The 27,653-nt window shown below is 40.7% G+C and overlaps 1 protein-coding gene across 5 annotated transcripts in view; it reads right to left on the bottom strand.

The window, feature by feature from the left end:
* Positions 1 to 257: 257 nt before the first annotated feature.
* grm8a (glutamate receptor, metabotropic 8a) overlaps positions 258 to 27,653 on the bottom strand; it is a 308,183-nt gene continuing 280,787 nt past the window's right edge. For 2 of the 5 annotated variants that reach the window (XM_086202203.1, XM_086202202.1), the window contains exons 11-14: positions 27,283 to 27,649; positions 4,034 to 4,174; positions 3,701 to 3,806; positions 259 to 1,081 (exon numbers count right to left, since the gene is read on the bottom strand). In XM_086202203.1, coding sequence (XP_086058329.1) covers positions 1,032 to 1,081; positions 3,701 to 3,806; positions 4,034 to 4,174; positions 27,283 to 27,649 — 664 coding nt within the window. In that variant the 3' untranslated portion in view covers positions 259 to 1,031. Of the gene's footprint in view, positions 1,082 to 3,696; positions 3,807 to 4,033; positions 4,175 to 27,282; positions 27,650 to 27,653 lie in introns of all 5 variants that reach the window. The other 3 variants (XR_015112503.1, XR_015112502.1, XM_086202204.1) reach the window with 3 other exon arrangements.

Genomic DNA, 27,653 nt, shown 5'->3' on the forward strand with positions numbered 1-27,653 from the left:
CCTTAATTTCAAAAAGACTCCAACAAAAAAAACATTTCAGAAATTGGAGAAGCCAATGTTCTCTCCGGGGTAATATATATATAAAGTTGTGGGACAGCACTAATAGACAACATAACTATTTTTCCTCCTACCTGATTAATACTCTATGAATCTCTCTATTCAACGTACATATCTACATACATTTAAAGTATAAAATGCAGTACCCAGCATCCATGTGCAGGAACGTTAGCTAACAAGCTCAGCAAGTGATCGTTCAAAAGCACCACCACCAACCTACACATTTGCAAAACATTCCTTTATTATAAATAAATCTCCTTTTTGTATAAAAACTGGCATGCTTCAACCATGGCGTTTTACAGGTTCACAACCCGAGGCTACAACCCAGCCAGCCAAGACAGCAGGAGGAAACACACTCATCTCATTATGCAAGGGCGATCCATCAGACAACGGTGAGACAAGAATGAAAAAATCTTCACGACCACAAAAATACTTACAAGAAGAGAATAACAACAAACATGTTTTGAGTCTCATAGATTTTTCTCTTACATTTCTCTTTTTAAATATCTTTTTAAAATCTGTTAAATCTCTTTTTACGGACCCAACCTTTTGCCCTTTTAGATATAATGTCTACATGGTTTCTGAGAGGTTTTTTTTTCTCTTTTTATGCTTTTTTTTTTGTTGGTTTTCATAATTAATGTGTCCACCACAGTGTCCTATGGTATGTCACGTTTTTCATGATGTCAGTCTCTTTTTTTCTTTTTTTTTTTCTCTTTTTTTTTTAAAACAGATATGTTAGGACCAATGAGCTGTGAGCGGCAGGAAAGCAGGCACACTAACTGGCTGATGTGGTCCCACTTCTCTGTGGTTTGATGCGCAACAATACAAAATGTCTCATGCTTGGATTCCACTGGGCGCTCTGCGTGTCCACCGGGTTCCTCAGCCGATTGGCTAAGAATGACGTCTCCTTCTCCTCCGTTTGACACACCTCCTCTTCTGTCACCAACACCCCTCTCCATCTTCTGTGGTCCCCTTCAGATGGCGTGATTGCTGTAGCTGACATATGTCGTCTTAGTTGATGAAGCTGCATGAAGTGTGCACGTGTGTGAGGATGAGTAGAAAAAAATAAATTGAAAAATTGGTGAAAGGGGTGGAGATGCAAAAAATGAAATGACAAAAAAAAAAGATGCGTGTGCAGGAAATAGGAGGGTAAAGAGGAAAAGAAAGAGCAGTTGAGATCATTTTTTTACATCCACAGTCCACCTGAGTCGTCGCGGCTTTCGTCAAACCCATTATGTCTTGTGTCCCCTCAAGCATTTCATAGAAAATGTCAATGATTTTGCAGCAACCACAGGGCCTCTAACTGCGGCATTGATGCTTTCATACAACCCTTTTATTTCCTGCAATCACACCGCCGCAGCACGGAGAAAAGGCTCATGATCAACGGGGGAAAATAAACCAAAAAAAATCAATTTATTTCACACTTGACAAATATCCAAATGTTTTATTGACATCTCCTGAAGAACGTTCTCAAACAAAATGTCACCCACTGAGAGGGCAGAAAGCCCTGGCTGAAAAATAAATTGTCAGCTCAATATAGATCTTTTTTCATATGCAAACTGTTTGAAAAAGTGAAGCAGGTGATGACAAAGCATTTCGTCTGTTAGCTAAATGAGAGCTAATTCTAATAGAGTGCTGACAGGAGGATTTGCTTTGCCCTCAAAAGGTCTGCAACCTGTTATCTATGTCACAAAATTGACATGCATGTGCACATGTAATAACTCATCAAGGCTGACATGCACAAACACTGGCCACGAACCAATGCTCCCACACTCAATCACTGATTGATGCGAACAAGCACGCGTACGCGCACACGCACGCGAAGTTCCTGTCATTTCATCGGCAGACTGCTGACACAGGAGAACCAGCTACACACAAAGTAAAGATTTGAAGCGGCTCTAACAGCTTCAGTGTCAAACCATGCTGTATGACTGATGCAAAAAAAAAAAAAAAAAAAAAGTCAGGCGTGAAATTAATTTTACTTAAAGGACCAGTGTGTAAGATTTGGCGGGCAGGAATCGAGCACTCAAGAATAATAATTTATTAGCGTATCAACAACCTTGTGTTTTAGTACACCAATATTTTCTCTGGAGCCGGTTCTTTTTCCACTGATCTGACCACTCCACACCAGTGGTGGACGAAATGAGTCAATTCCAGTCAAATGTTAATTTGAGTTAAAGTACTGGAGTGCTCGCTTTGAAATATTTACTTTTTTTCACTTCAACTTTTTACGTAAACTTGAGAGAAAGTGTAACTTTCACTTGAACTGAATTAATGTTCGAACAGAAGAATTTATTGCCAAGAAATCTGGTTGTGTACTTCATCCACCACTGCTGTGCATCATGTTGCTACAGTGGCCCAGAAGAGAAACTTTTTTTTTTTTGTGTTGCTTTTTGCTACAAATATTGCTTGCAAGCATTAACACCAATGATTTTTGGAAACAAAAACATGATCTTTCCTTAAATTTAATTACATTTTCGCACCAAAACATCACCAGAGGTGAACCAACAGGCACATTCCTGTCATTCAAAATGGATTTGTCAGATTTTAACGATTTGATAATGCTAAAGAGGGCACTGCTGTGAAAGTGTTTTTTCCTAGTCTTAGGGAAAACCCGCGATAAACATGAGGTGGAAATCTTGTCGTCGAAGAGATGAAAACACCGGGATGCAAAATGAAATCAGGTCAGGCGAGGAAACAAAACTAGAGTAAACAGAGGTGAGGAGTTTCTCAAATGGAAATCATTGATGAGGAATAAATGTTTCTACCAAAGTTTCCTGTTTTCTGCTGGATGGCTAATTTAACCTCGAGGGAAGACTGCACTCAGTTCACGATCTGCACCTTTACAACTAGATGCCACAACACAACTGGTCCCTTAATGAAAGCAGATAAAAAAACTTACATCTGCGCACTAAAAAAAATAAAAAAAAGGAAATAAAGTTTTTGTGGCACTAGTTCTTCATGACACGCAACTAAAGTGAAACTACCATCATCAAAGAAACTTTAACCTCCCCAGACTTGCATAGTTAGACAATTTTTGGTAAGGAAACATTAACAATTGCTAATTAATGCTTAATTAGTGCTAACTACTGCTAAGAGTGCTTGTTGGGCATTAGCCATTTAAAAATGCTCTTTGTGACCTTTATTATAAAATGTGATATATGTAACACTTTATATTGACCTTAACCCTAACATTACCCAATCTACCTGTTTTCCATGTTGACAAATGTTAACTAAACCTTATTAGCCATTAACTAAGCATTAACTAATAGTCTTCTTTGTTACAAGGTGATGCCTTGTCAAATATCTGTTATTGTGCACGTGTATGCATTTATATTTATGAAATTAAAATCCTACTATGCTAAAACTCATTATTTTTGTATAACAAACACTTTTTATCAATCATTTTACTTTTTATTATAGTACATAAAATCTGTTATATATATATATATATATATATATAAAGCCATTACAAGCGCTCATAAACTTGTGTTGTGACATCTCCACATGTCAAGCACCAGAAGTATTCAGTAGCAGATGATTAGATGTTTGTGTTAAATATCTGCTGTTAAAGATTTATATAGTTTTTTGGTTTTTTTTTTTTATATGTATAGTTAGAAGACTTTGGTGTTCTCTTACTCACTGTTGGTCTCCATGCTCTCACAGAGCTCAGTCTTCACCTCTCCGTTGGGCCGGTCGCCTCCTTTCTGGGTCAGTTTCCCCGACATGGTGGCAGCTGTCACAATGGCCTGTGTCATCATGCATGCATATTCGGAAACGTGTTACACATAAAATAAGCCTATTTCGATTTTCTTGCTCAAATTTGATATCCTTCCTCTATTTTTTGAACATTTCGTGAGATATATCATCTTCCAATAAAACTAATTTTTCAGCAACATTGAAGTCAAACTATTTAAGACTTGGAGAGTATACGAGCCCCTGAGTATTTCATCGTGCAAACTTTGGCTGAATTCACCTTGAAGCTGCGTTTTCGTTTGGGTACGTTCTGCTCAGGGTGGAAGAGGATGATATAGACCTTGGGCATGTAGAGCATCCCCAGAGACACCGAAGCCGAGAGGCTGAGCGAGATGGTCAAGGTGGTGGTTTGGATATACATCTAGAGAGTGAGAGAGTGAGAGAGAGAGGGAGAGAGGGAGAGGGAGGAAAAGTCATTTATCACATTTCAGGTTGTCAGCATGGGGGGGATGGATCCAACTACAAAATATGTCAGATAGAAGAAGGAGAAAGTGATGGTGTCATAAGGGATAAATTAGCATGAGCATTGACTATGAAACAGTCACAGTTTATCCAAAAAAAAAAAATGGCGCAGACAAAGCCACTGAAATGTGTGTGAGTTGTCTTTGAATCAGACTGACAGAGGGGTGTAGTTTACTGCATCTGCACTGTTAGGAGCTAAATTGACATCAGTTACCTCATTTGATGTTCAAGTGTACTTTCCTGAATATCCAATGGATTTTTCCAAGAGTAAAGAAAGGTTTTGGGGTTTGTTTTTTTTTTTTTTTTGCTTTAAGAGAGCAGCAGTTTCTTTCCCCTCAAAAAAAAAAAATTAATGTCTGTCAAGCAGACCCACTAGCAGACAGTCCTACTGTATATCGGATCAGCTGACAGGCGCTGGTGAGCAGTCTGAAGGACAGACATCACATGATGTGCACTGGAGGTAGTCAGTCAAACCTGATATATACTCACTGTTAAATTAGACTATTTATTCACTTCTGCAGAGGAGCTTAGAAGATAGTTCAAAAGAAACAGTTAGAAGGTCACACGTATACAGCCTGTGCGCTGGAGGCTGCGCCTTTGTGAGATTCATAAAGTAGTTTGGAGGAGGACAGATTTAAGTACAGGCTTTCGCCACACTACTGACAGGTGCTCAAGACATGCGGCTATCGCAGGCACGCGCTGTGCGCTTTAAAGAGAGAGAGGCGTGATGGAGGGATAGAAATGGAAGGAAGGAGCAAGGGAGGGAGAGGAATATAGAGTGGGACATGAGAGCAAAAAAGAGGAACTTAGACACATTGATAGGGTCACTTTTTGGTAACTACAGCCTGACAATGAGGAGCACAGAGAGAAGCTGTTAACTCTGTATGAGCAGCACATCTTGGACCGCCCAAATAACACGAATAAAATCTATTACTGTTAGCTTGATTTTTCAGATTTACTCTCACATCTGTTAACAAGAACTAGGAATCATTTATTTCATTTTGGACTGATGGAATAAATGATTGGGACTATAAAGTGATGTTGGGGTCCAAGATTTGAGGCTATAAATGCTGTTTTATTAAATTCTAAATACATTTTAAGAATATACATGTCTGGGCTGGGCGGCACATTTTGCAGTGGTTAGCACTGTCGCCTCACAGTAAGAATTTTCCAGGTTCTGTGTGGAGTCTGCATGTTCTCCCTGTTCCTGTGTGGGTTCTCTCTGGTACTCCAGCTTCCTCCCACAGTCCAAAGACATCAAGAGGGGACGAGGCTGATTGATACTCTAAATTGACCGTAGGTGTGACTGTGAGTGTGAATGGTTGTCTCTCTCTATGTGTTGGCCCTGCCCTGGGATAGGCTCCAGCCCCCCCGCACCCCTAAATAGGATAAGCAGAAGAAAATGGATGGATGGACGTCTGGGCTGGTAGCTTGTAAGTTAATTGTAGAATTTTGAGAGGCTATGCGTTCGAGGAGGAGGGTTTCTGTGCAATACTGTGGTACAGTGGTTTTTAAGTAATCCATATCTAATTCTGACAGCAATACATAAACTGTGAATAACCAGATCAGAAAGAGTAAATATAAGCACAAACTAAATCACCTTAAATACCATAACTGCACATGTAGTATGCGTAATGACCAAATGCCACAAGTAATAAGAACAAACCACGTCCCCAAATCCCCACTGGCTCTTACTCGTGTCAAAATATATTTGGGCAAATAAAAAGGTAGATTACGTAGGAGCTGGGGAGGCGATCGGCACAAGCTCAACAAGCAGAATGAATGCAATGGAGACGACTGAATACTTCCTTTGAGAATCAAACTGAGCTTTGAGTGTGAGTGCTAACAGGAGGTGTTTGGTTAATGCAAGCGGACACGCATGTTAATATTTACGCTTGATGACTGGAAGTGCACTTGGAGAGCGTAGACAACTTTTTGACAAGTTTGAGTCGACTGTACTGTCAGTGCATCAGTGGAGATTCTTCAGCTGCAGGTTGACATGTTGATACAAACTCCTAAAGTTTCAATGAGGCATTGATTCACTTCTTAGCTGATTAACTGAAGATGTTAACTGCTACCATGAGAGATTGATGTTGATAAAAATTTCAAAATATAAAGTAGATGCTACTAAAAAGCACATTAAAATTCTACAACCGACAAAATTACCTAAATATCGACTTTTGCTTAAGGCTGAAACTTGCTGAGAATTTGTAGTTATCACATCTACAATCTGAGCCTAATTCTAACTTTTAGAGTAACAGCAGGATAAAAACCATAAAACAAACCAAGAGGAAGTTAGACACCCCATTTATCAATTTTTTATCTTTTTTTAAAGGCTCAAACTCTTAATTTATTTGCAAAAACACCACAGCGTGAGAACGCATACATATCTGCCTGAAGGTGTAAGTTGATAACGCTGACAATAGCCGAGGGGAAAGGAAAGTATGCAGCCAAAAAACTGGAGGCAAATAGAGAAACACACAAACACAAATACCCAGAGGACAGATTCCTTGATGTAGTTGTAGTTCCTTTACAACCCTGTCAATATATGTCCTGCAAAATACAATACACAGATTGACTTGAATTCCCACTAAGAGTATAAACCGTATGTATATGCAGGTTTACGCTCAATTGAGCCCTTTTTTTAATAGCATCTGTGTGTGTTGGCTTTAGAGATTTGCTTGAAGCTTCCCCTACGGGCTACGTCCACCTCATTCACAAGATCAAATGAAAACAAACACAAACACACACACTAAAAAAATACTTAACCTCACAGCTGTATTAACCAGAACCCCAATAAAATAAGAGCCTAAGAAGATCATATCGATGGAAGAGGGCATTTTTGAATTCATGTGAGCCATATTGTTTCATGCTTCCTCCCAATTATTTGCGGTGAAGTGAGTCGCACTGATACGGTGATCAGTGAGCCTTTGTATCAGCGAGGAGCAGATGGAGACACGGGAATGTTTTTCATTATAACAGAGCTAGATAAGTTTGAAAGGAGAGGAAAAATATAACAATATATATTTAACAAAAAAATGGCTGAAATAACAGTACAAAATGAGAAATGAAAGGAAGAGAGATTCCCTTAAGGAGCACATTGCTCTTATCAAAACAGGAAGCAGTCTGCTGATAGCCACTTCCGTTACAGCTAGCCTTTGGTCCACTGTTTTAGCACAAACGACACACATATACACGTGCGGTGAAGATACAAAACCCTTATTTTTCCACCTTTTGGTCCAGATAGTGCGAGGAAAGAGTGTGTGCATCTCTAAAGTCACACTCAGAAAGTAGGCGATTAGGGACGGATGGCTGTATAAAACATGTCCCCTTAAGGTTTAAAACATTTATAAACACATTCCCTCTCATCTTTTAACAGGAAGAGGTTTTGAAAGAAAGGATGAGCAGAGGAGTGATGCCTGATGTGCTTTTAACACCTGGGGGAAAGGAAAAGGAGAAACATGCACTAGGTTTTTGAGACAAATAGCTGGCTTTGTGCTTTTTTTTTTTTATTCTCAAGATTAAAGACAAAAATATGCTTCAGCTACATTTGTGGTTGGTGTCAGTGAGTGACATGGTTCAACTTAATTCTGTAGTGCTGCACTGATTCTCAGGACACTGTTTTTATTATTTCTAGGTGACTCGTTTTTATCTGTATTCATGAGAAAACTGCACATTTTTATGTCAGTGAAACCACCGTCCATTTTCCTAGCTGACCTTCAATGTAATGCCATCATAGACCCATCCCTTTATCCAAGGGAGGGGCTCTGCACATGGACAGTATAGCCATTACCCTACCAATACTATGGGAAGACAGAATTGTCCTACCAATACCGAGTGGCATACTGTAGGAATGAGTATTAATCTGAGAAATTAGTGGTGTTAAATGTCTGTCCCTGAGGCTATGCTTGTTATAGTTGGACTTGAAGTTGGAGAAGAAGGAAGCCTTTCAATTAGCACTTTTGCTGCTCATTTTCAGATGGATAAATAATGCAGCGAGGTCCAGTTGCAGCCTAGTATCACCAAAAGGAGTATCAATATCTATTTCTGAAGTCATTTGATATGCTATCCCGATGCATTCTTTGCTTTCCACCTGTCATTTAACGCAGTTTAGTCCCATTATACATAATGCAATTCGATCACATTGCCAGGTGCCAACGTTCACTACTCCTGCTGTCTGCCGTATCATAAATATTCAAGCTAATTTGTGTAGCCAGAAGAAGAGACAGAAAGCTCGGAACCAAAACGTATGTCACACATTCTGCCATCTTGGGCAGCTTCTTTCTGTTTCACCTCTTTGTCAAATTCTTTGAGGTTACAAACCAAAGTACATGTTTCATGCGTATGTCAGTTAGTGCAGAGGTAGCCGTTAGCCACTAAATTTCAGATTACCAGCCTCAGATGCGAAAGGTCATCTGTGAGTGAGATTTTTCTTGGTTCTTCACGCCAGCAGAACCATGCCGTCTGGAGGCATGATTCATTTCCTCTGTTCTGACACAAAAGCCTGTTCCCCTTCAAATGGTGCTCCCTTCCCTTTATAATAGAGTGGAACCCCCGTTGCTTAGACATCAACAGAATTAAATGCACCAGCATCTAGTAATTACCACTTGTGACGGCGCAGGCAACTGTTGGCACTGCTCATCAAAAGTTACATTGTTTTGCTCTCAGCCATTCGTGCCAAAAAAAGGTTTTCTGAGGGAAGACTTTTGGAGAGAGAGTGCCTGTGTGTAAGCAGAGATGATGGAGAGGAGGGCGTTTGATGGACTACTAAACTTTAAATTCAAAAGAATCACTGCATAAGAATGTAATTCCTGGGAGACACGACATGATAACTCGGCCACACATCAACAATTGTAGCAAGAGCAGGCTGCTTTTTCTCTAAAAACCCACATGATAGCTGAAGCATGACAGCTACTGGTGATAGTTATTCTTGCTTTGGCTCGGCACGACTATAAAAGACACTGCAGACATGGAATTCATATGTGATATGTATTCAGTAAGTAGAAACCCATGTTACACAGTGAAAGTTTTGGGAGATTTTCCTGGCACGCATTTGTCGACACTTCGCCTTGCCAACGCTACTTAGCTTTCAGAGAACCGACAAGCGAAGTTGAGTTTAATCACTGCTTCGAAATCATGTTGTGGGGGGTTATTTGACTCATACGACATGAGTCATTATTAGGAAATTGTACATTTGCGTGCACCAAATTCAATGGAGGGATTATAAAGGCAGAAACACCCAATTCTTGATTTAATTTCAATTCTCCTCTTGCTTGAATGAAACAGGACCAAATACAGTTTTGGTTTTGACACTACCTTGGTGATTAACACACATCCTTTCAAATGCAGCACCTTACAATAAAGGCAAGTAAAATCAGACTTCTCACCAGTTGATTAACCTCCGCAACTGAACTAAGACTTGAGAAGGGATGAGAGAGAGACCCTGACATGTCATAAAGACCTCTTTTAACCCTCCATTTAGTTGTACAGACAGGAAACATAGCCTGTAAGTAAACATGTACAACATTCCGAAAAATTAAAGCAAAAGTCAGGCATACTCCATGGAATAAGTGAGGGCTTGCACATTTTCAAAATTCTCACACTTTCCTGACCAAAAGTTGGCAGTTATGCTGAAAAATGAAGGTAAATGTTGCACATTGCACAGATGCGGGTGCCGCCGCTTCCTTCGAGTGTCGTAAATTCAGCAACATCAATTCCACAGTGATAAGCGAAACGTCATCGCCTTCACGCGCGCGTTCATTTCAGCAAGTAGGACAACTGATGAAAGGCAGTGTGAGTCTTAAAATACACAGGTAAAAAAGGAAGTAAGAGAACAAGAACAAGGTGACTGGGAACACAAGAGATGGCTTAAAAGAAGTTGACATAAGAAGACGAAACGGCTTCAGCTGAAGAACATCTGAACATTCCATTTGGATATAACGGGGAAAAAAACAAAAAACTGCAGCGTGAACTCATGTTCAACTTTCTGCTGGCCTGGAGTCACTCTGAGGTCACTCGACTCCCTATTTGCTTCTCAACTTTCATATCAAATAAATGACGAACGGTTGCTTTGTTCGCCTCATGAGTTAGGACGTGATCAGAGAGACGCAAGGATCAGAAACAAGGCAAATGAGGGACAAGCAAGTATTGTGCATGACTTCTTAAACCCCACAGATGTCTTCTATCTCTCTGTCCATCTCATCCTCCCCTCATTGTAACCATACTGAGTGATTGGCAAATACTCCAGCGCCCTTCAAACTCATCTGTTCCTCTCTTTGAAGGTTTTTCTTCATCCGTAAATGCTGTTCGGCTCTATTTCTCCTCTCCCAACCTATTTCCCTCTTTTTGTATATCGCCCCATCAGTCCTTGCGTCACTTAACAAGTTGAGCATGTTGATAATGAGTTCAGGTGTCCTTGCGTAACGGTTTTACAAGGCTTTGACTTCACCGACTGCCTTAGGGCCCTTTCCCCAACTTCACACTGCCATGTCCTCTTAAAATGTTCCGAGCAGGAGTGCGAGTCTCTCTGTAGGTCTAATTGACACCTCCTGTTCCTCTCCATTCACACTATGGGTCCATTCATTACTTTAATCACCTGAGCCACAGGAGGGTGAAGTTAAGGATGAGGAGATTTTTTTTGGGGGGGGGGGGGGGCTTTTTTCCCCCCTGATTTGTGTAATTAGTTCAGAACATGTCAGAGTTTCGTGTTTTGAATTCAAAACAAATAACGGCGATAAAAAGTCAGGCTCCCATCTTTTATTGTTCATCTATTGCAGGATTAATTTAATTCACCTGACACTCCTCTACTTAGCAGTATTCCGCAGGCGGCGAAATGTATCAACACTCCTTGATCCCCGCGATCTTAAACGGATTAACATTTCAGCCATGTTAATGCGCAACATAAGAACTGCTGTTTAATGAGCAATCAGAATCCAGCAAGTCTTAATGACCTCTCTTTTAAGGAGCCCTGTATTCATTCATGAAAGATAGGGAGTAGAAAAATAACCTTCAGAAGGACCATTTCATAGCCACAATTGAAAGTACTTCCACAAGAGTTGCCAATTAATGTTCAGTTCAAAGTACCAATTGTGGCAGGTAACTTAGAGAAACACATTTTTTTGTTCAAAAAAAGGACTTAAAGGAATAAAACCCCTATATATTATTCTAAAACTTTCAAAATTCTTTTTTTTTTTGGATTGAGCATCATGATGATGCTTTTTATTCAGATCTTGTTAAATCCCCAAGGTGCACTTCTCTTCCACATCACCAATCACATACAATTTTGGCGCTGTGATAGAAAGCTACTTTAAAAGAAGAAGAAGAAGAAGAAAAAAAAAACCTCTTATACAAGACTCTGCCAAAATATTTCAACTTTGTGTCAGTCCCTCTTAATTGGGCCCAAGCGTGGCCACTGTTGACCACAAGTGCCTCATTATCGCTTACAAAACAGTACTTCGAGATATTTTTACTCCTCTTAATCCATACTGGTCAAATGTCTCTGCATGTGTGCCATCAAGCAAGTACATATTGTCTTTTTTAAAGTTATGTTCCATCTGTGTTTGCCTCAGCTTGTTAGTGCATGCAGATCTCGCTGACGTGAGGTTCGGTCAGGTTCGGTGCAAGTCAAACAGATCATCTCGTTGTGACGCCCATTGTGAGGGTGTCCCCGTTGTGACAGGGGCGCTCTCTGTTCCTCTCTTGACTAACAAGTTTGACCAACTGCGCGCAGCTCCAGCCAATTAAAAAAAAAAAAAAAGCAAGCATTTAGGTGGTGCATCATCACTCACCACACTGCTGAGCAAATTGTAGGGAGAAGAATGTTATCACACATATGGTGAAGTAAATTTGATGTCATGGTTGTAAAATATGCCTATCTCAGTGGCTTTTTTGGACAGAAAATAGGTTGGAAATTACACCAAACAATGCTGAATAGCATGTTAGACAGTCTTTGTAAGTCTGAAAAATCCTAAAAATGAAAATGACATTAACAGAATGAGTGTAACGAATCAGCCTTCTTTATCAGCTGCACTTCAAACAGTTGGCTCCTCCAATGAACATTTATGTCAATAAGGGTGCGAACTACAGGGGATCCAGGGGAAGCTTGTCTTTTTTTTTTTGGTCTTCAAAATTTATTGGCCATGACTTCCTATTTTTCTCTGTCTTTGATATCATGGATAATGTGTAAAACGAGGCTATTGAGTAATACGCTTGATTGTAATGAGAAATTTAATGTGCACAGCTGTACTCAGTGGGTTCAGCCTGTGTGTGACCTGGCATGCATTTATATTAGTTAATTACAATTAGTTCCAAATAAGTAATTTGACTGGACGAGAAGGAATTCAACAAGTGCTGATCAAGGTTACAACAGCACTGGGACTTTTAACAACGTATCAGTCCGCTTCACAGGTGTGCTAATTAAGCAATTAGAACATCTGAGAAACAGCAAACCAGCAGGGCCGGGAACATGATTACATTAATTGTCAGCCGCTCGCTTACATTGTAATTAACTGAACCTAAAAGATATACGATTTCCAGACATAAAATTTCAGTTCAGTTACAAATGGTTGTCAGGAGTGGATGAAGAGAAGAGAAAAAGCCTGGTATTTTGAAGGACGATCTGCGTGTCATGTCTATCTTCGATTCATCATCATATAAAACAACCAATTTGTTGTTGCTCAATACTATTGACGAATGGATGATGATTGTTTAATTGTTCCGTAACGGCAGTATCACCCTCATTATCATGCTGTAGTACTGCGTATCAGCATGGCAGTGATGTGATTGCATGACAGCACAGCATCACTATTTGGTATGTACTCAGTGGAGTTCCCGTGTTTCCAACTTTAGCTCCGATCACACCGTGATGTGGTTTCGAGAACGGTACATGGAAGTTTGATGTGATCATTAAGGGATTATTATATATCAGTTGTGCCTACATGCTTTCAACTGTGTGTGTGTGTGTGTGTGTGTCTACGTGCAAAATGTTGTGAAATTCTACACTGTTTTCATCATGAATGTTACGCACAACTATATATATATATATATATATATATATATATATATATATATATATATATATATATTTACACATGTATATAGTATTTGATACCTTTTCATGGAAGTATGCTAACAAATGAACTAGTATTCATTGTATTCAGCTGACTAGCCAGTCTTTGTGAGTCTCAGCTCCCTGATGTACACACAGAGGAGAGAAGAGCATCTGTCTTCTTGTCTGTCTCTTGTGTTCTTTTTAATGATATAGAAGACTCAAAGTCCTACCAGCGGGTGGTAAGATTCAATTATCATGCGTGTGGGTTTCTTGTGCACTACCATGTGAAGCCTCCTGCCCTGTTTGATGTGCACTGCACCATCCGATAGCCCCGTGTTTGATTGCTGCTATCTACGGGGTTGATGAGGTGCTCTTCCTCTACACTGTGCAGGTCAGACAGAATTATCATCGCTTTTGTGTTATTTAAGCACAGGTTCTGAAACTTTTCCGTGGTTCCGTCTGGGTCCAGGTGCACCACAGGAGGTGAGATGGTGGCAGCACGCTTGGCAGGACTTTACGACGGTGCCCTACAAGTCTTTGTTAACCGAACTTTTTGGTTCTAATTTAGACCCAAATGCTTCGTGACGACGTTCTCAAGCCAAGTATTTTCTATTCATTGCCAGCCAAAAGGATGCCAGGTTTACTGCATCTGCACAGCAACAGCTTGAAAGGCAGAAAACTTTAGATTTCTCTTGGGATCGTCCAGATCAGCAGTACAGCACTAATTAAATTGAGGGTAACAACGGTGGCTTCATTTATCAAGTTTTCAAAGGTTTTGAATATGCATAAATTATCATTCTTATGGTTAATTAATGTGGCACAATTTGCTAAAATTACAATATATTGAATGCAGTCTGATAAGTTTGGTCTATTCTAAGAATTTAATGTCATAATTTAAAGTGTCATATCTCTAAATTTGAACACCATTTTAACTTTAGCAAGAAAAAAAAAAACACGTGGGATACCATTCTTGGAAAATTAAATGAATAGAGTCAGTTCAAATGGAAATGTTGGACATGTAAAGAGCTTGTATGAACAAAAATAAACCGCCACGCACGTGTTACATGTTACATTGAGGCTTTAATGTCTTATCTCAGCTTTTGTATGCATTATAGTGTTAGAGCAGCCACAACGGTGGTAGAAAAATAGACCGAATAAACAGCACTCCTCATGTTTGTGATATTAGGGCTGTTGTAAGTGAGAAAGAAATGGGCCCTGAAAGAGAATTTTGTTGAAAAGTTTGGACTTATTGTCTTCTTTGCCAGACTATATTACTCCCTGGGGGTTGGGGGGGTCAATGAATGCGTGTGCAGCTGCCAAGAAGTGAATACACTTGAATATGAATGTAGAGGGAGCTTGTGTCTATGCACATATTGTGTTTAAGTGTGACTGAGTGTCAAAATCCCCTTGGGTGCCACCCCCTCCCACCGCACCCACACCGCCCCATCCTTCAACATCTCACTGTTTGATGTCAGGATCTGATGCTTGCCGTCTGTCTCCCCCCACTTTTAGCCCAACAACAAAATCCCACCAGCACCCCTGCAAAAGATTGCAAACCCCATCCCTTAAAGAGAGGAATGAAAGGTTTTCTTTTTCTTCCCCTCACAGCCTGTTGAAGATGATCACCCCAAGGATTGGTGAAATCTGTCAAACTAAAGATGACATGACATCTAAATCCAGCAGAGGAAAGAAACAATGGGCCTCATTCATCAATGTAAGTTTTTTTTCCCTTAAATATGTCCTTCTGAAAAGTTTGTCAGATTTTATGACATCTAATTGTCTGCACCTTTTCTTCCTCATAGCGGAGGTTACCTGAAGGTCAAAAGGTTTCATTTACACTTAAATATGAACAACACATTCTGATCGCCTAAACTATATTGAAAAAACACAACGCTCCAAAACAGCAACAGAAAGAGTATGCAACATCCTGTCTACATCATCTACTACCTGATTATATCACTTCAGAAAGACACATCGTACTAAATAATAACCAACTGGACTTATTCCATAGACACCAGACCCCTGATGACTCCAGCGCCTGTAACCTTCCCAGACATAGGTGACAGAAAACAGCTGACAAACCCTGCCAGCCTCCTTCCCCCAAAAAACCTGACATAAACTGACATCTTCATTTATTTGTCCATTAAGTTGTATAATTTTGTTTCTAGGCAGCATGGTGGTGCAGTGGTTAGCACTGTCGCCCCACAGCAAGAAGGTTCCAGGTTCGAGCCCCGGCCCGAGCACAGGATCTTTCTGTGTGGAGTCTGCATGCATGTCCCACAGTCCTAAGACATGCTGGGATAGGCTCCAGCCCCCCCCCCCCCCTTAACAGGATAAGCGGTAAAATAAATGGATGGATGTAATTTTTTCCCCACATTTCTTCCTTATTCCCTCTTAATTTGTCCATTTATGTAAGTAATAATTATTATCATGCAATTATTATGGCAGGTAAAATGAAGTATGTTACTTTTAGCGTTATTACTGGACATAATATGTATAATCTAATAATGTTACATGTATATAGTGGTGAACCATGAGCACTACAGCTGGGCCTTCACCCCCAAGAAAGGATGTCATCACGGAAAAAGAGCAGCAATAGTAGGCTACGATGAATTTAAAGAGCTTTACAACTGCAATCATCCAATTAAAGATGATGGTACTTCAACAATAGGCGATAACATCAATAACATTCACCACAACAAGCAACCTGCCAAACATAAACTTCGCAGAGACTGCAGATACAGACACAGACACCGAGGCTAATTTAATCACCACGGACAGTGCCATGAAATCATTTCGCATAACAAATCACACACACACTGACTGAGTCAAATATATTGAATGCCTATTGAATTATACAATTTGTGCTCAAGTTTTTACAGACAACCTCTGCAATTAAAAAAAAAAAAAAAAACACTGTGTGTTCCCCTCTAACATTAATCCTGTGTGAATAATAATCAAACTGGCTTATAACAGGGGCCTACCTTATTACATGAAAACAAAGTCCATCCGTCGATCTTTCTTTGTGAAGTGGGCGATGGCAGCATCATAGAATTTGTCCTTTGACTTACACTCCAAAATAAGTCTTTTCTCTATTGACATCAGTGCCAAAGCTCCCATGCGATCCTGCTCAATCCTGTTCCTGGCGTGCGTCTTGATGCTCGCTTCAGGGCTGAGAAAGCGCTCAATGGAGAAGGTAGACACAAGGATGGTCAGCACCAGGTAGGTTAAGTGATACAGCTGCTGCATGCTCTCAGTCAACTCTTTAAGGGTCAGAAAGAGGAGCAGGTCTGATGGGCTCCTGGTCTCAAAGTTTGACATGTTGTACTTGACCGTCAATTCAGTCTTGAGCCTGGGAAGGTCAAAGGCTATGAAGGACAGACTTGGGAAATTTTCTCTGTATGAGGAAAACTTCTTCGGGTCTACAAGGGCAAGGAACGTCAGTTTTTCATGATCCTTGAACCTGTTCCGAAGTTCAGTGAGAATGTTGTCAAAGATCTCACTGTGCATCTGCCGGTACACTACACGCTAGTGCTGTGTGATATGGACAAAACTTTATATCCCGATATAGGTAATTTTATATCCCGATAATGATATATATCTTGATATAGTATTTTTTCTTAAAACTATGTACGAAATGAATGGAAATTTCTCTTATCTTTTCTTCTTTTATTTATTAGTAATATGTAACACATATTTTATATGTAAAATACAATGAAAATAAAATGAATAAAAAATGAATAAAAAATAAATAAATAAAACGCAAATATCCAGTGGACAAATACCATTCAGAAATAAGAATATCTAATGCAATCAGTAAGTAATAAAATAAAGTGCAGTGGTGGAAGTGGTAGAAAAGATTTGACGTGTTTGAGCCACTAGTTGCGACTTGTTGGCGGCATGTCCTGCATATTACCGTCGTCTGGTCCGTGTCAGTCTTTTTAAATCCAAACCACGTCCAAACAACAGAACTCCGGTTCGCTTTTTTTTTGGCACCAGTTCCTCCTCGGGCTCTGTTTCTTCTGTCTCCAACACGCTGACCACGCTCTGCACCGCCAACTTCTCCGTCTCGGCCATGTTGTTTTTGTTTGTGTCCATGGCAACTCAGAGCTCATGCGGCAGCTCCGCGCTCATGCGGCAGCTCCGCTGTCAGTGCCGTAAACGTTACGAGTGACGTAAAAACGCTACCGCGAAGTACTGGTAGTGTTGCTGCAATTACATTAGCTTTTATTCATACAACGTGTCATTTTAATCATGTGTAACGTGACGAGTTACGTGTTACGCGTTAAAATTACGATATAAACGATGAAGGGCTCTATCGTATGGTAGACACTTTTATATCGTACTACAATATATATCGTAATATCGCACAGCACTACTGCACGCACATCTCCAACTTCCCGTGCCAAGCGCCCCCTGGGACCCCGGACTTCGCGCACAGTGTCCTCATAAATCGAGTCAAATTTGGCCTTTTCTTACTCTGTGGTACTGCAAAAGTCGTCAATAGACTAGACAGACAAAACTGCATGTCACAGTCCTTATCCTGCAGGATCCCAAAAAGTACGTCAGGGTCGGCGCACAGTGAGTTGAATGTGGCAAGCAGAAAACATAACCCGTCAGCTAGAGGTGGGTTAAAAATGTCTATATACTGATATTTTATCGATATACATTTGTAGGAAAGATTATGATACATAAATGCCAGTATCAATGTTTTAAAATGCATGAGATTTTACCCGTTTATTTTTTTGTTTTTGTTTGCCCCTTTAGTCTCGCGTGATTTAGTGCGTGGTGCAACGTTATTGCAGTCAGATTATCAGATCTCGCGAGATCCAGGCCATGTGCCTCCGATCAGAGAACACACATTTGCAATGTGAGTAAATAGGTTGTCGTTGTCGGTCACCGTTGTAGTCCAGTGGAGGAGCTACATTGACCGTCTTTAGTTTCCTTTACTCATGACGCGAATTACGTAGAACTGACTGACTGTGATGCAGGGCGGGCAGCAAACCCGCAATAAACACAAAAAGATCTCAAAAGCATCATGGTCAGATATCAGGCAAACTCTGAAGCGGTTCCACCAAATTTTATATTGACTGCTCACAAGTGCCACCTGATGGTTGGTGGCATGTACTGCAGCTACTCCTGAGTAAATTCCCATCAGTGATTTCACCATTGCACATCAGTGGAGCTGAGTGACACGTGTATGTGGACTACTTTGTCAACACGGAGTTATCCAACAGTTTCTGAGGTCAGTCTGCTGCCAAAGTGCCTAGATCCACATGTTTTATAGACAGTGAGAGAAAGAGAATCATCCACTAGCCAGATAAAGTTGAATGACACAGTAAACCTCACAATGAGTTCTTCCCCAGGCAGGCTGCAGCACTGTGTTGTCGCAATGTGTGTATGTATATGTGTGTGGGTGTGTGTTTGTGTGGGTGTGTCACAAAGAATCAATTGTGGTGTTTGGGTCATCCCCCCCCCCCCCCCCCCATAAGACATTTCTCTTCCTCCATCTTCTTTTCTTCTTTCTTTGTAGGTCTCTGTCAGCATGTCAATTAAATTCATCCTAATCTACTCCGGCATATAAATAGTACACTCGTTTTTCATTTAATACCTTTTAGAGGCAATTGTGAAGAAATAGCACATCAATGGAGGTGAAAAATTTGAATTACAACGCTGCCGGTTGAAACAAAAAAAAAAATCACACTGAGAATAGCAGGGCAGTATTTTCAACGGCTTCTGATGACAGTGAGGGTTAAGGTTGGGAAATTGGCATACTAACAGTTATTTGGTGACACCGCGCTGCCTCTTCATCTTATGCTCTTGATGCTTCTGTACATCCCATCCTCCTCTTCATCCTCCTCCTCCCATATTAGTCGTTAATGCTGCCGTCACTCTGCACTCCCACACTCTGATTCATTTCTTTTTTGCTGCATTACTTCCTTGCGTGTTCCCTCTCCTTTTCACCTCCCCTAACTCCTTCTCCTCAACCTTCCTCTCTCCCAGCCCTTCCTTTTTTCATTTTTTTGCCTTTACTCTTCCTCCACGTCTCTGCTGTCATCTGTCTTTCCCGATTTCAGATTACTTTAGATTGATTATCCACGGTTACTCCCCGGTAAGGATCTGGGCACTGGTTCTCCACCGGGACAGCGGTCACAGCTATAAATCTGTCTGACAGATTCTGTGAGGTAGAGAGATAGATTGTGTGTGTTCTTTATATACTCCTGAGGACCAAACACAATCCAACAAAATAGGGTGTGTCCATTTAGTTGTTAAAGGGGCTATTTAGAGGTTAGAGTCCTGAGGACCTGTTCTGGTCTACAGTGGTGCAGTAGTGTGTGTGTGCGCGTGTGTGTCACAGAAATAACATGGGTAAGAGGCCTTGAGAGAGTTTGTGCGCTGGTAAGTGAGAAAAGCAGCTTCAATGATGGCTGAAAATTCAGCTCCGTCTTTTTTAGCTCACTTTGTCCTGCATTTACAGGTGGTTACATACCTTATTGTTTCATTCTCTACTCACTCCTGCAGTATAAAACTGTACAGGAAGGAAATCCACAGGAAAAATATCCCAAAAATCTCCAGAGACAATGTTTTTTGGGGAGTTTTGGTTGTTTTTTGTTGTTGTTGTTGTTTTGCTTTTTCTGAATGGATAAGACAGCTATATTTGCAGTTCTGTGGTTTTTACTGCCTGCGATGCAAAAATCTCCATCCCGGAGAAGCTTCTGCATGTACTACATCGATAAATAACACACACTCAGAACAATCCCAAACTGAAACATGTCACACAATCACACACTACCACAGTGTGCGGTTTTGTGGGGAGCAGCAGCAGGATGGTTAGCCTACTTCTTTCTCTGCTGGAGGCGCAAGATGACAGATGCAGACCATGTTTGAGAGTTTTGAACAAGAAGAGAAGAGATTCACTGAGAGAAAGAAAAAAATGTTTAAAAAAAGCATGAATGTCCATCGTGCCCTACCTTTGAAAAAAAAAAAAAGAAAGGTCATGAGGGGATTTTGCTTTTTAGAAAAAGAGCTAATGTGCAGAACTGGAGGTAGAAACCTTTTCTGGATGTAGCAAAGGTTTTGGTTTGCAAAGACATGCAATTACACTGAGTTCAAGGTGACATCAGACTATGTAATTCTTGACCACGGAGGTTAAAACAAACGGAGCTTCACGGGTGAGTCATGTGTAGGTGTTGACTTTAGCAAGTCAAAAGCTAACATCCAATCAGGATTTTGACAGTGAATCTCCACTAATTAAAACTCTTTGATACAAGCTTTGATATAAATTGAATGTATGACGAAACGAAACTTGTCTGGCTGTGTAAGAAGGAGGAGAAATGTCAGCAAAGCAACTCCTGGACAAATATTCGACATGAAAGATTTTCTGTATATATGGTTCAAATTGTGACACACTTGGATAGAGATCTGACTCGTTGGGAGAAAAAGCCTCAGAGATCGAAGGAGAGAGGGTGTAACCAGTAGTTAGGGCTTTGCACCATGCAGCAAGAGGCTGAAGGGAGCACACATTCACACAAACACACACACATCACACACAACCTTTCCCATTTCTGCAGGGTATGGGTAGAAGCTGTTCAGGGCCAGGAGCCCCTGCGTGGTAGCATGACCTATTTCAAAACAATACTTCCCTGTGATGGTTAACAATCTCTCTCTCTCTCTCCCCCTCTCTTTTTTTTCTTCATTTATCCCTCACATTCTTATTCTGCTGCTCTCTGCATGTCCTGAGCTCTTGCTGTAACTCTCCCTTTTGATTCTTATCTCTCTCTTTGTGGGTTTTTTCCCTACTCTGTCTTTTACCTGCTCTCTCTCTCTCTCTCTCTCTCTCTCTCTCCCGCCCACTGTGACTCAGAGCCATGTTGAGTACTGTGAGAGATCGGGCATGAGCCACTGGGAGGAATAAGTGAAGAAAGGTGTCAAGACAGAAAGGGGAGAAAGGAAGCGATGAGAAAAATGGGGGCTGAAAACCAAATAGAGAGGGAAAGGGGGGCATGGGAGAATGTGTTTGTCAGTACATGAACCACATGAGTGAGTCCAAAGTACCCAGATCAATACAGTCATACTGTTTTGAATTTAAATTGTTATGTGAAGCTGACAGATAACAGAAATTGAATGAGGTGCCACTGTTATATGTGCAGGGTTTTATTCAACCCCGAAGCTATGAAAGAATATTGGTGCAAGGTAATAAGACTGTGCCCTCTAATGGGCTTTATAGGCTCCGCCACTGACTCGACTGTTCCGCTTGTAGTTGTACCACACAGAACGTTTTCGCCTTTCTCCCAATCAATGCAACCTTCTTTGAATTGTAAATTGTGACCTGAGGAGATGCAGGTTAGTGCCCTGCTCACTTCTCGAAGGGTGAGATACTATCACAAACATTTATCTCATGAATATAGATGCGGGATGGGAAACACTAACCAAAAATACAAACACATTCATTATTGCAGCTACTTTATATTTCAGTCAAACATCAAAAATCTTTTTTTTTCTCTCAAATTTTGCCCAATATTTTGTTAAATTACTGTAGGCAAGTCAATTTTAATTATGTAGCTCCAAATCATAATAAAGGTTATGACATGACACTTTACATATAACCGCTCTCTTAAATTTAGTTTAAAGAGACCTTATAATCCCTGATGAGCAAGCCCTTGGTGACAGCTGTTACTAGGCAGAAACATCAGAGCAGACCTGTGGCCATCTGCCTCGACTGTTCAGGATGAAAGAGGGTGAGAGAGAAAGAGCGAGAAGGAAAGAAGGGAGGGAAAGAAAAGGCCACAAATCCTTCAATTTTGTCAAAACAAACTGCCGCACAAGTCATCAGGGAGAGGACAACTGGCATGATGGTATCTGGCATGACAATTTGGCAAATTGTTATGGATTTTTTTTAAAGCCATTTTAGAAATCAGTTCCAATAGTTTGGCACCAAACGCCCACATGCCCACAGAGGATGTGTGATCACGGGCTCATGATCAGACATTCCTGCATCTTGCCTGACCAACAAAGCCCAGCTGCTCATACAGCTGATGAAGTGGTTTGAACAACCAGAGAATCTCTGCCCAGAGAGAAGCTGGCTCATCGGTCCCACACAGGCCTTGACCTGACTGCTGTCAGGTGTGGGAACAGATGTCAGTGTGTCCACGTACATGTAGAAACCCTCTCTTCACAGATGAAACCTCTCATACAGTTGGTATGCCCTAAGATATTTTGTGGATGCAGGAGTTCAGTTCTGGAATGCGGTTCTGCATCTCACTTGGTATGTTTAGATGATGTTAGTAAATGATCGTGTTAGTCTGGTTGAAATTTTGTCCAACGTTTTTCAAAGTCCGACCAACATTCCTAGATGATGCGAGTGGACGTTGTTTCAGCATATTCGCGCCTCAATCAGCTCCTGAACAGCCTGGTGTTCATCACTGGTTCTGTAAGATCCTCCATGGGGTTTAACTCAGGGTTGAAACTATGGCAAAACCGATGTACTTTTGGACAAAGAGACTCAGTGTCTCAGCTAAAGACTGAGCTGAGATGTCTATTTTTCTCTAGTTTATAGTCCAGTTGTATTGGCATGCTCTTACCGCTGGCTGACTTGTTTTGGTACATGACATAAAAGGTGAACTGGAATAAAGTCTAACTGCCACAAGGCTGTAAGGGGGCATGCTCCCACCCACTGCTCTGGAAGCGGACATACTCCACTGAACAAATCCAAGTTGAATTCGGACATACTTCAATGAATAAATTGATTCCTACAAAAAGCAGTGGTTCATTTAAATGACCAAACTATAGTTCAACTGCAACTGTGAATAAAAAAACCCACTGATTGTTGCATCATTTGTTGGTCAAAGCCTCATGTTCCTACATTGAACGTACGGTTTCTGAAAGCTGAAAACCTTCCCGTGCTCCAGTGGCCTTAAGACATATCCCCTACTGACTATCCGTCAGGTAGGTCAGCATGTTCCTGTCCCTGGAAATATCCATCACTCCCCACAGCTCTTACAGGACATTGGAGCAACATTCCACAAGCTTTAATCAATAACTTCAACTATTCTATGAGATGGAGATAACGCTCCATTATGAGATGCAAACATGGATTCAGATGCGAATGAAAAGGAAATTTTCACTGACTCCCTCTGTCTGTCAGACAGTTGCTGGCATACCAGCAGATGGGATTTGGTGAAACTATCTGCATTTTGTTGCATATTTCCCCTTGGTTACAATTATTGAACCATAAATACATAAAATAAAAGTGTTGCACTTTTGACATTCTACCTTTACTAATCCAGCATGCAGAAACTGATTTCGAAGAGGCTTTATCAAAAGCCCAAATGCCATTAATAAATCAACCTGTGCCGGGAGCATCTCATTGAGCTTTGCATATTTCAGCATTCAGGAGCAAGCAAGGACACTAGAAATTTGCTTGGACCGTTGCAGGTTTTCTCCTGATGAATATTAGTAGGTATTTATGCCTGAGACGAAATTTGATCAATCATCCACAAATTACAACATCAAATTGAATTCTATATTACATGATTAGACAGAGCATGATGGCCATTTGATGATAGTTAATTAAAATGTGAGTCAAACAACTGCCATGAGATTTCATTCTTCACTTTCTTCTGAAACCAAACCTATGCCCTTGGTATGGCTCCCCCTCATTAAAGCGCCATCACATCATTACCTGTTTATTTCCTTCACTCCTCCCTCTCTTCTGCTCTCTCAGTGTGTGTTATAGCCAGCCAGCTGCCACACATTCCAGAGGATATTCCAATTAATCACAAAAACACCAGGCAAACACACTCCAACAAATACGCATAAAATTGCTGGTGGACATTCTAATTAGCTGAGCAAACATGGTACTAATGCCGCTCAGCCCACCCACTGAGCTATGACACCCAAGCATGACACACACACACATACAAACACTCAGGTATGCACACACTCAAATCTAAAGTGGAAATACACTTTACAGCCATGCAAACAGAATTGACAGTCACACTCAAAACACAACACATGAATCGACTCGTAAAATATATGCAGTTTCACAAGGTAAATACTTGACTAGATCAGCTGGAAAGGATGGTCATTACTGATCCGCGAGGAAAACGCTGCAAATATCAGGTATACATGATACAAAATAACTGTCTTGAGCTCACAACGACATGTTGAATTATTTATTTCTGACTGCAGAATGCAAAAGGACACAGCATGTATATTTAGCTTGATGGTAATAGCCCTCATAGCTACCAAAAACAAACAATGTCAAAACTGTCAAAAATTGCCATTGGCTTCAAGCTAAATATGTGTAGCTGGCTCTTTCTGCATTCTGGAGAAGTGATGCGTCAGTGAGAAAATGTCTTAATGAGCTCAAAACACTTCTTTGTGAGGAGATGAAAGGTAAAAAGACTTTTTGGGGAAAGTATCACTTTCATTCATTCACTGTCCAATCACTCTCTTGAGCTCCCGCTGATTCACTGTATTTCACAAGGGGCTTATTAAATATTAAAAGCTGGAGTCATAAGGTCACCTGCTTGAAGCACATAAGCCCACACCTGATGGAAGTGAATTACATTCCCCTTGTTTGGTTCTAATTGTACAAGCCATCTGATATATGCATAAAAGTAGCAAAATGAAAAATGTCATTTATGAGGAAAAAAGCAAAAGAATGAAAATAAATAAAACTTTAAAAGTCTCCAGCTTCTTGAGGAGAAAATAGTGCAAAAACTGAAACATCAAGCGAGGGTATGATTTCCCTGATGTGTGATTAGACAGGATCACTTTGATGTCAGCTTTTTGCCATGCGACAGAAGCCGTTACACGACTTGAAAGAAAAATGGGCTAAAATGCAAGGAAGGGGAGAAATGAAAATTTGTCTGACTGACACTCCAAAGTAGGAGTAGACTATAAAAGTCGACTCTTTTCAGAAGGAGAGAAAAGGAAGATGTGAACCTTCGGTGGACACAGACGGTAGGGACAGGACTGACAAAAGAGGACGAAAGAATTCTGGCATGTGACATTGTGAAGCTGCATTACCGTGTTTACTGCCTATCTATTGACTGCGTGAACACGGTATTCAAAGACAAACATCTTTGGCATTGTGACGCTCCACTGTGACCTCTAGAATCAATGTCTTGCATCTGTTTCAAACATATACGTGAGAGATGTGTTGAAAACTGAATAATAATTTTAAAAAATCAATACACCTCTGCAGCAGTAGCCCCGGTAAAACACAATGGCTTACATGTGCACAGCAACTGGATTTATGTATGTGTTCAGTCACTTACATGATAATTATTTCCTGAAGGCAATGATCTGCCATTTTTTGCTTTTGATGCTTTAAATGCGAGCAGATGTTATTTTTGAACCCCCATCAAAGGGTATGTCCTCAGTGAGGCAATGCACAATGAACGCTTGAACCAAAAGGTGATGATTCTTTTTGGAAATGTTCCACGCGAGGGATTTGAGAACGTTGGATGAGATTTGTTTTACAATGTCTTTTGGAAAGAGATGTAGCAGAAGCGAATTTATGAGCCAGTGGCCAGATTCAGAATGTACTGTGTGGGTCAGGAGCCTTCCTGTGAAAAGCAAAATCAAACTACGCAATCAAATTCATATTTGTGCAACATTACTTTGGGATTCTTATTACAAAAGCTTTGGACTCCTCACTCTTCCCTAAGTATGTCCCTAAACAGGGAATACCTGCTAACTTTTACCATATGACGGGCTTTATTCACATCAAAGTCAAGAATCCCTTTAAATATCAGTCAATCTTGATGCAAAAAAAATAAATAAATAAAAAAAAAAAAATCAGAATATACAACTTTAAGGACACTAAACGTAGTAATATGTTGTATGATATGAAAATTTCATGTATGCAACTACTGTTTGGTCTGTGTACACTTTCGAGAGCGGAACAGTCACGTTCCTTAAATTTAAGCAACAACTTATAAAAAAGTAAGATTAAACCATGCAGCATCGTATTGTCAGATGAATCGTCCTCGGGATGAGACCAAATGAGGCTAAAACTGCAATTTACAATCAGATTTTCTCAGAAAGGGCACATTTTGGTGCAGATCCATTCAAGAACCACATTTTTCTTTTTTTTAAGGGAAAATTAGCTTGACAGTAAAGAGAACCCCTATTTCTTGATGTGAAATTATTAATTACCCCCCCTGTTAGCCTTTGCCAGGAATGTATTTCCCTCTCAACTCAAACAAGATCAGCCTAGATGCAGATAAAATATAGCAACTGCATAGTGAAACTGTATTATTTATCCAGTGAAATGTGGATGCACACATATGCAGCGTTCACATCATAAATAAATACTGAGAACCAACACAGTAGAAGCCAAGATTCAGATCAAGTCAATCAGTCAGAGAGAAAATCCTGTTGTACTCAGTGGGGATATTGAACTCAATACCATTAGTGCAGCTATAGTTCGAAAACATGTCTATCTCTCAGTAACAAGAGATGCACATTTGATCTCCCAAAAAGGTTTCATGGAGGGACAGGGAGACTCACACACTCTTGCGTAGCAATTCATGCAAATATATGACTCTAAAATGTGTAATTCCAAAAGTTAATAATGCTGCAAAATGGGCTCAAGAGAGATTGGTCAGGGACACAGAAAGCCCATAAACCACACAGTGATAACCCAGCTGTCAGTGAATTGTTATCCTATAAAAGATCTCACTCGCACACACACACACACACACACACACACACACACACACACACACACACACACACACACACACACACACACACAAAATATACAAACAGTATCACACCACATCATCTAAATCCAGTGCCCTCTCTCTCTCACTCGCAGTATGCAGTCAGCTTTCATGCTTTAGCAAGAAGATTACTTGGAAATCATTCCACGTGTGTTGTCAACAGAGAGATTGGCAGAGTTCAGGTAGTGGTTAGCTTGATATAAACACATATGGAGGACTTACCCTTTCTGCGGACTGTGACGTCCCAAAGAAGATTGGAATGAACGCCAGCCAGATGATACAGGTGGTGTACATGGTGAACCCAATGGGCTTGGCTTCGTTGAACGTTTCTGGCACACCGCGTGTCTTGATGGCGTAAACTGTGCAAGTGACCATCAGCAGGATGGAGTAACCCAAGGAGCAGATAAGGGACAGGTCTGAGATGTCGCATTTGAGGACTCCACGTGCCGTCATGGGGTCTTGGGTCCATTGCTCGCCGTAGTCCACGACGATGTGAGGTGGGTCGACGGCAAACCAGACGAAGACGCTCAACAGCTGAACTGAGATGAGGGAGAAGGTGATGACGAGCTGGGAGGCAGGAGAGATGAACCTGG

The sequence above is a fragment of the Aulostomus chinensis genome, chromosome 4 (assembly GCF_037954235.1).
Source record: "Aulostomus chinensis isolate RoL2024-O1b breed Wild chromosome 4, RoL_Achi_v1.0, whole genome shotgun sequence".
In the NCBI taxonomy this organism is placed as follows: domain Eukaryota; kingdom Metazoa; phylum Chordata; class Actinopteri; order Syngnathiformes; family Aulostomidae; genus Aulostomus; species Aulostomus chinensis.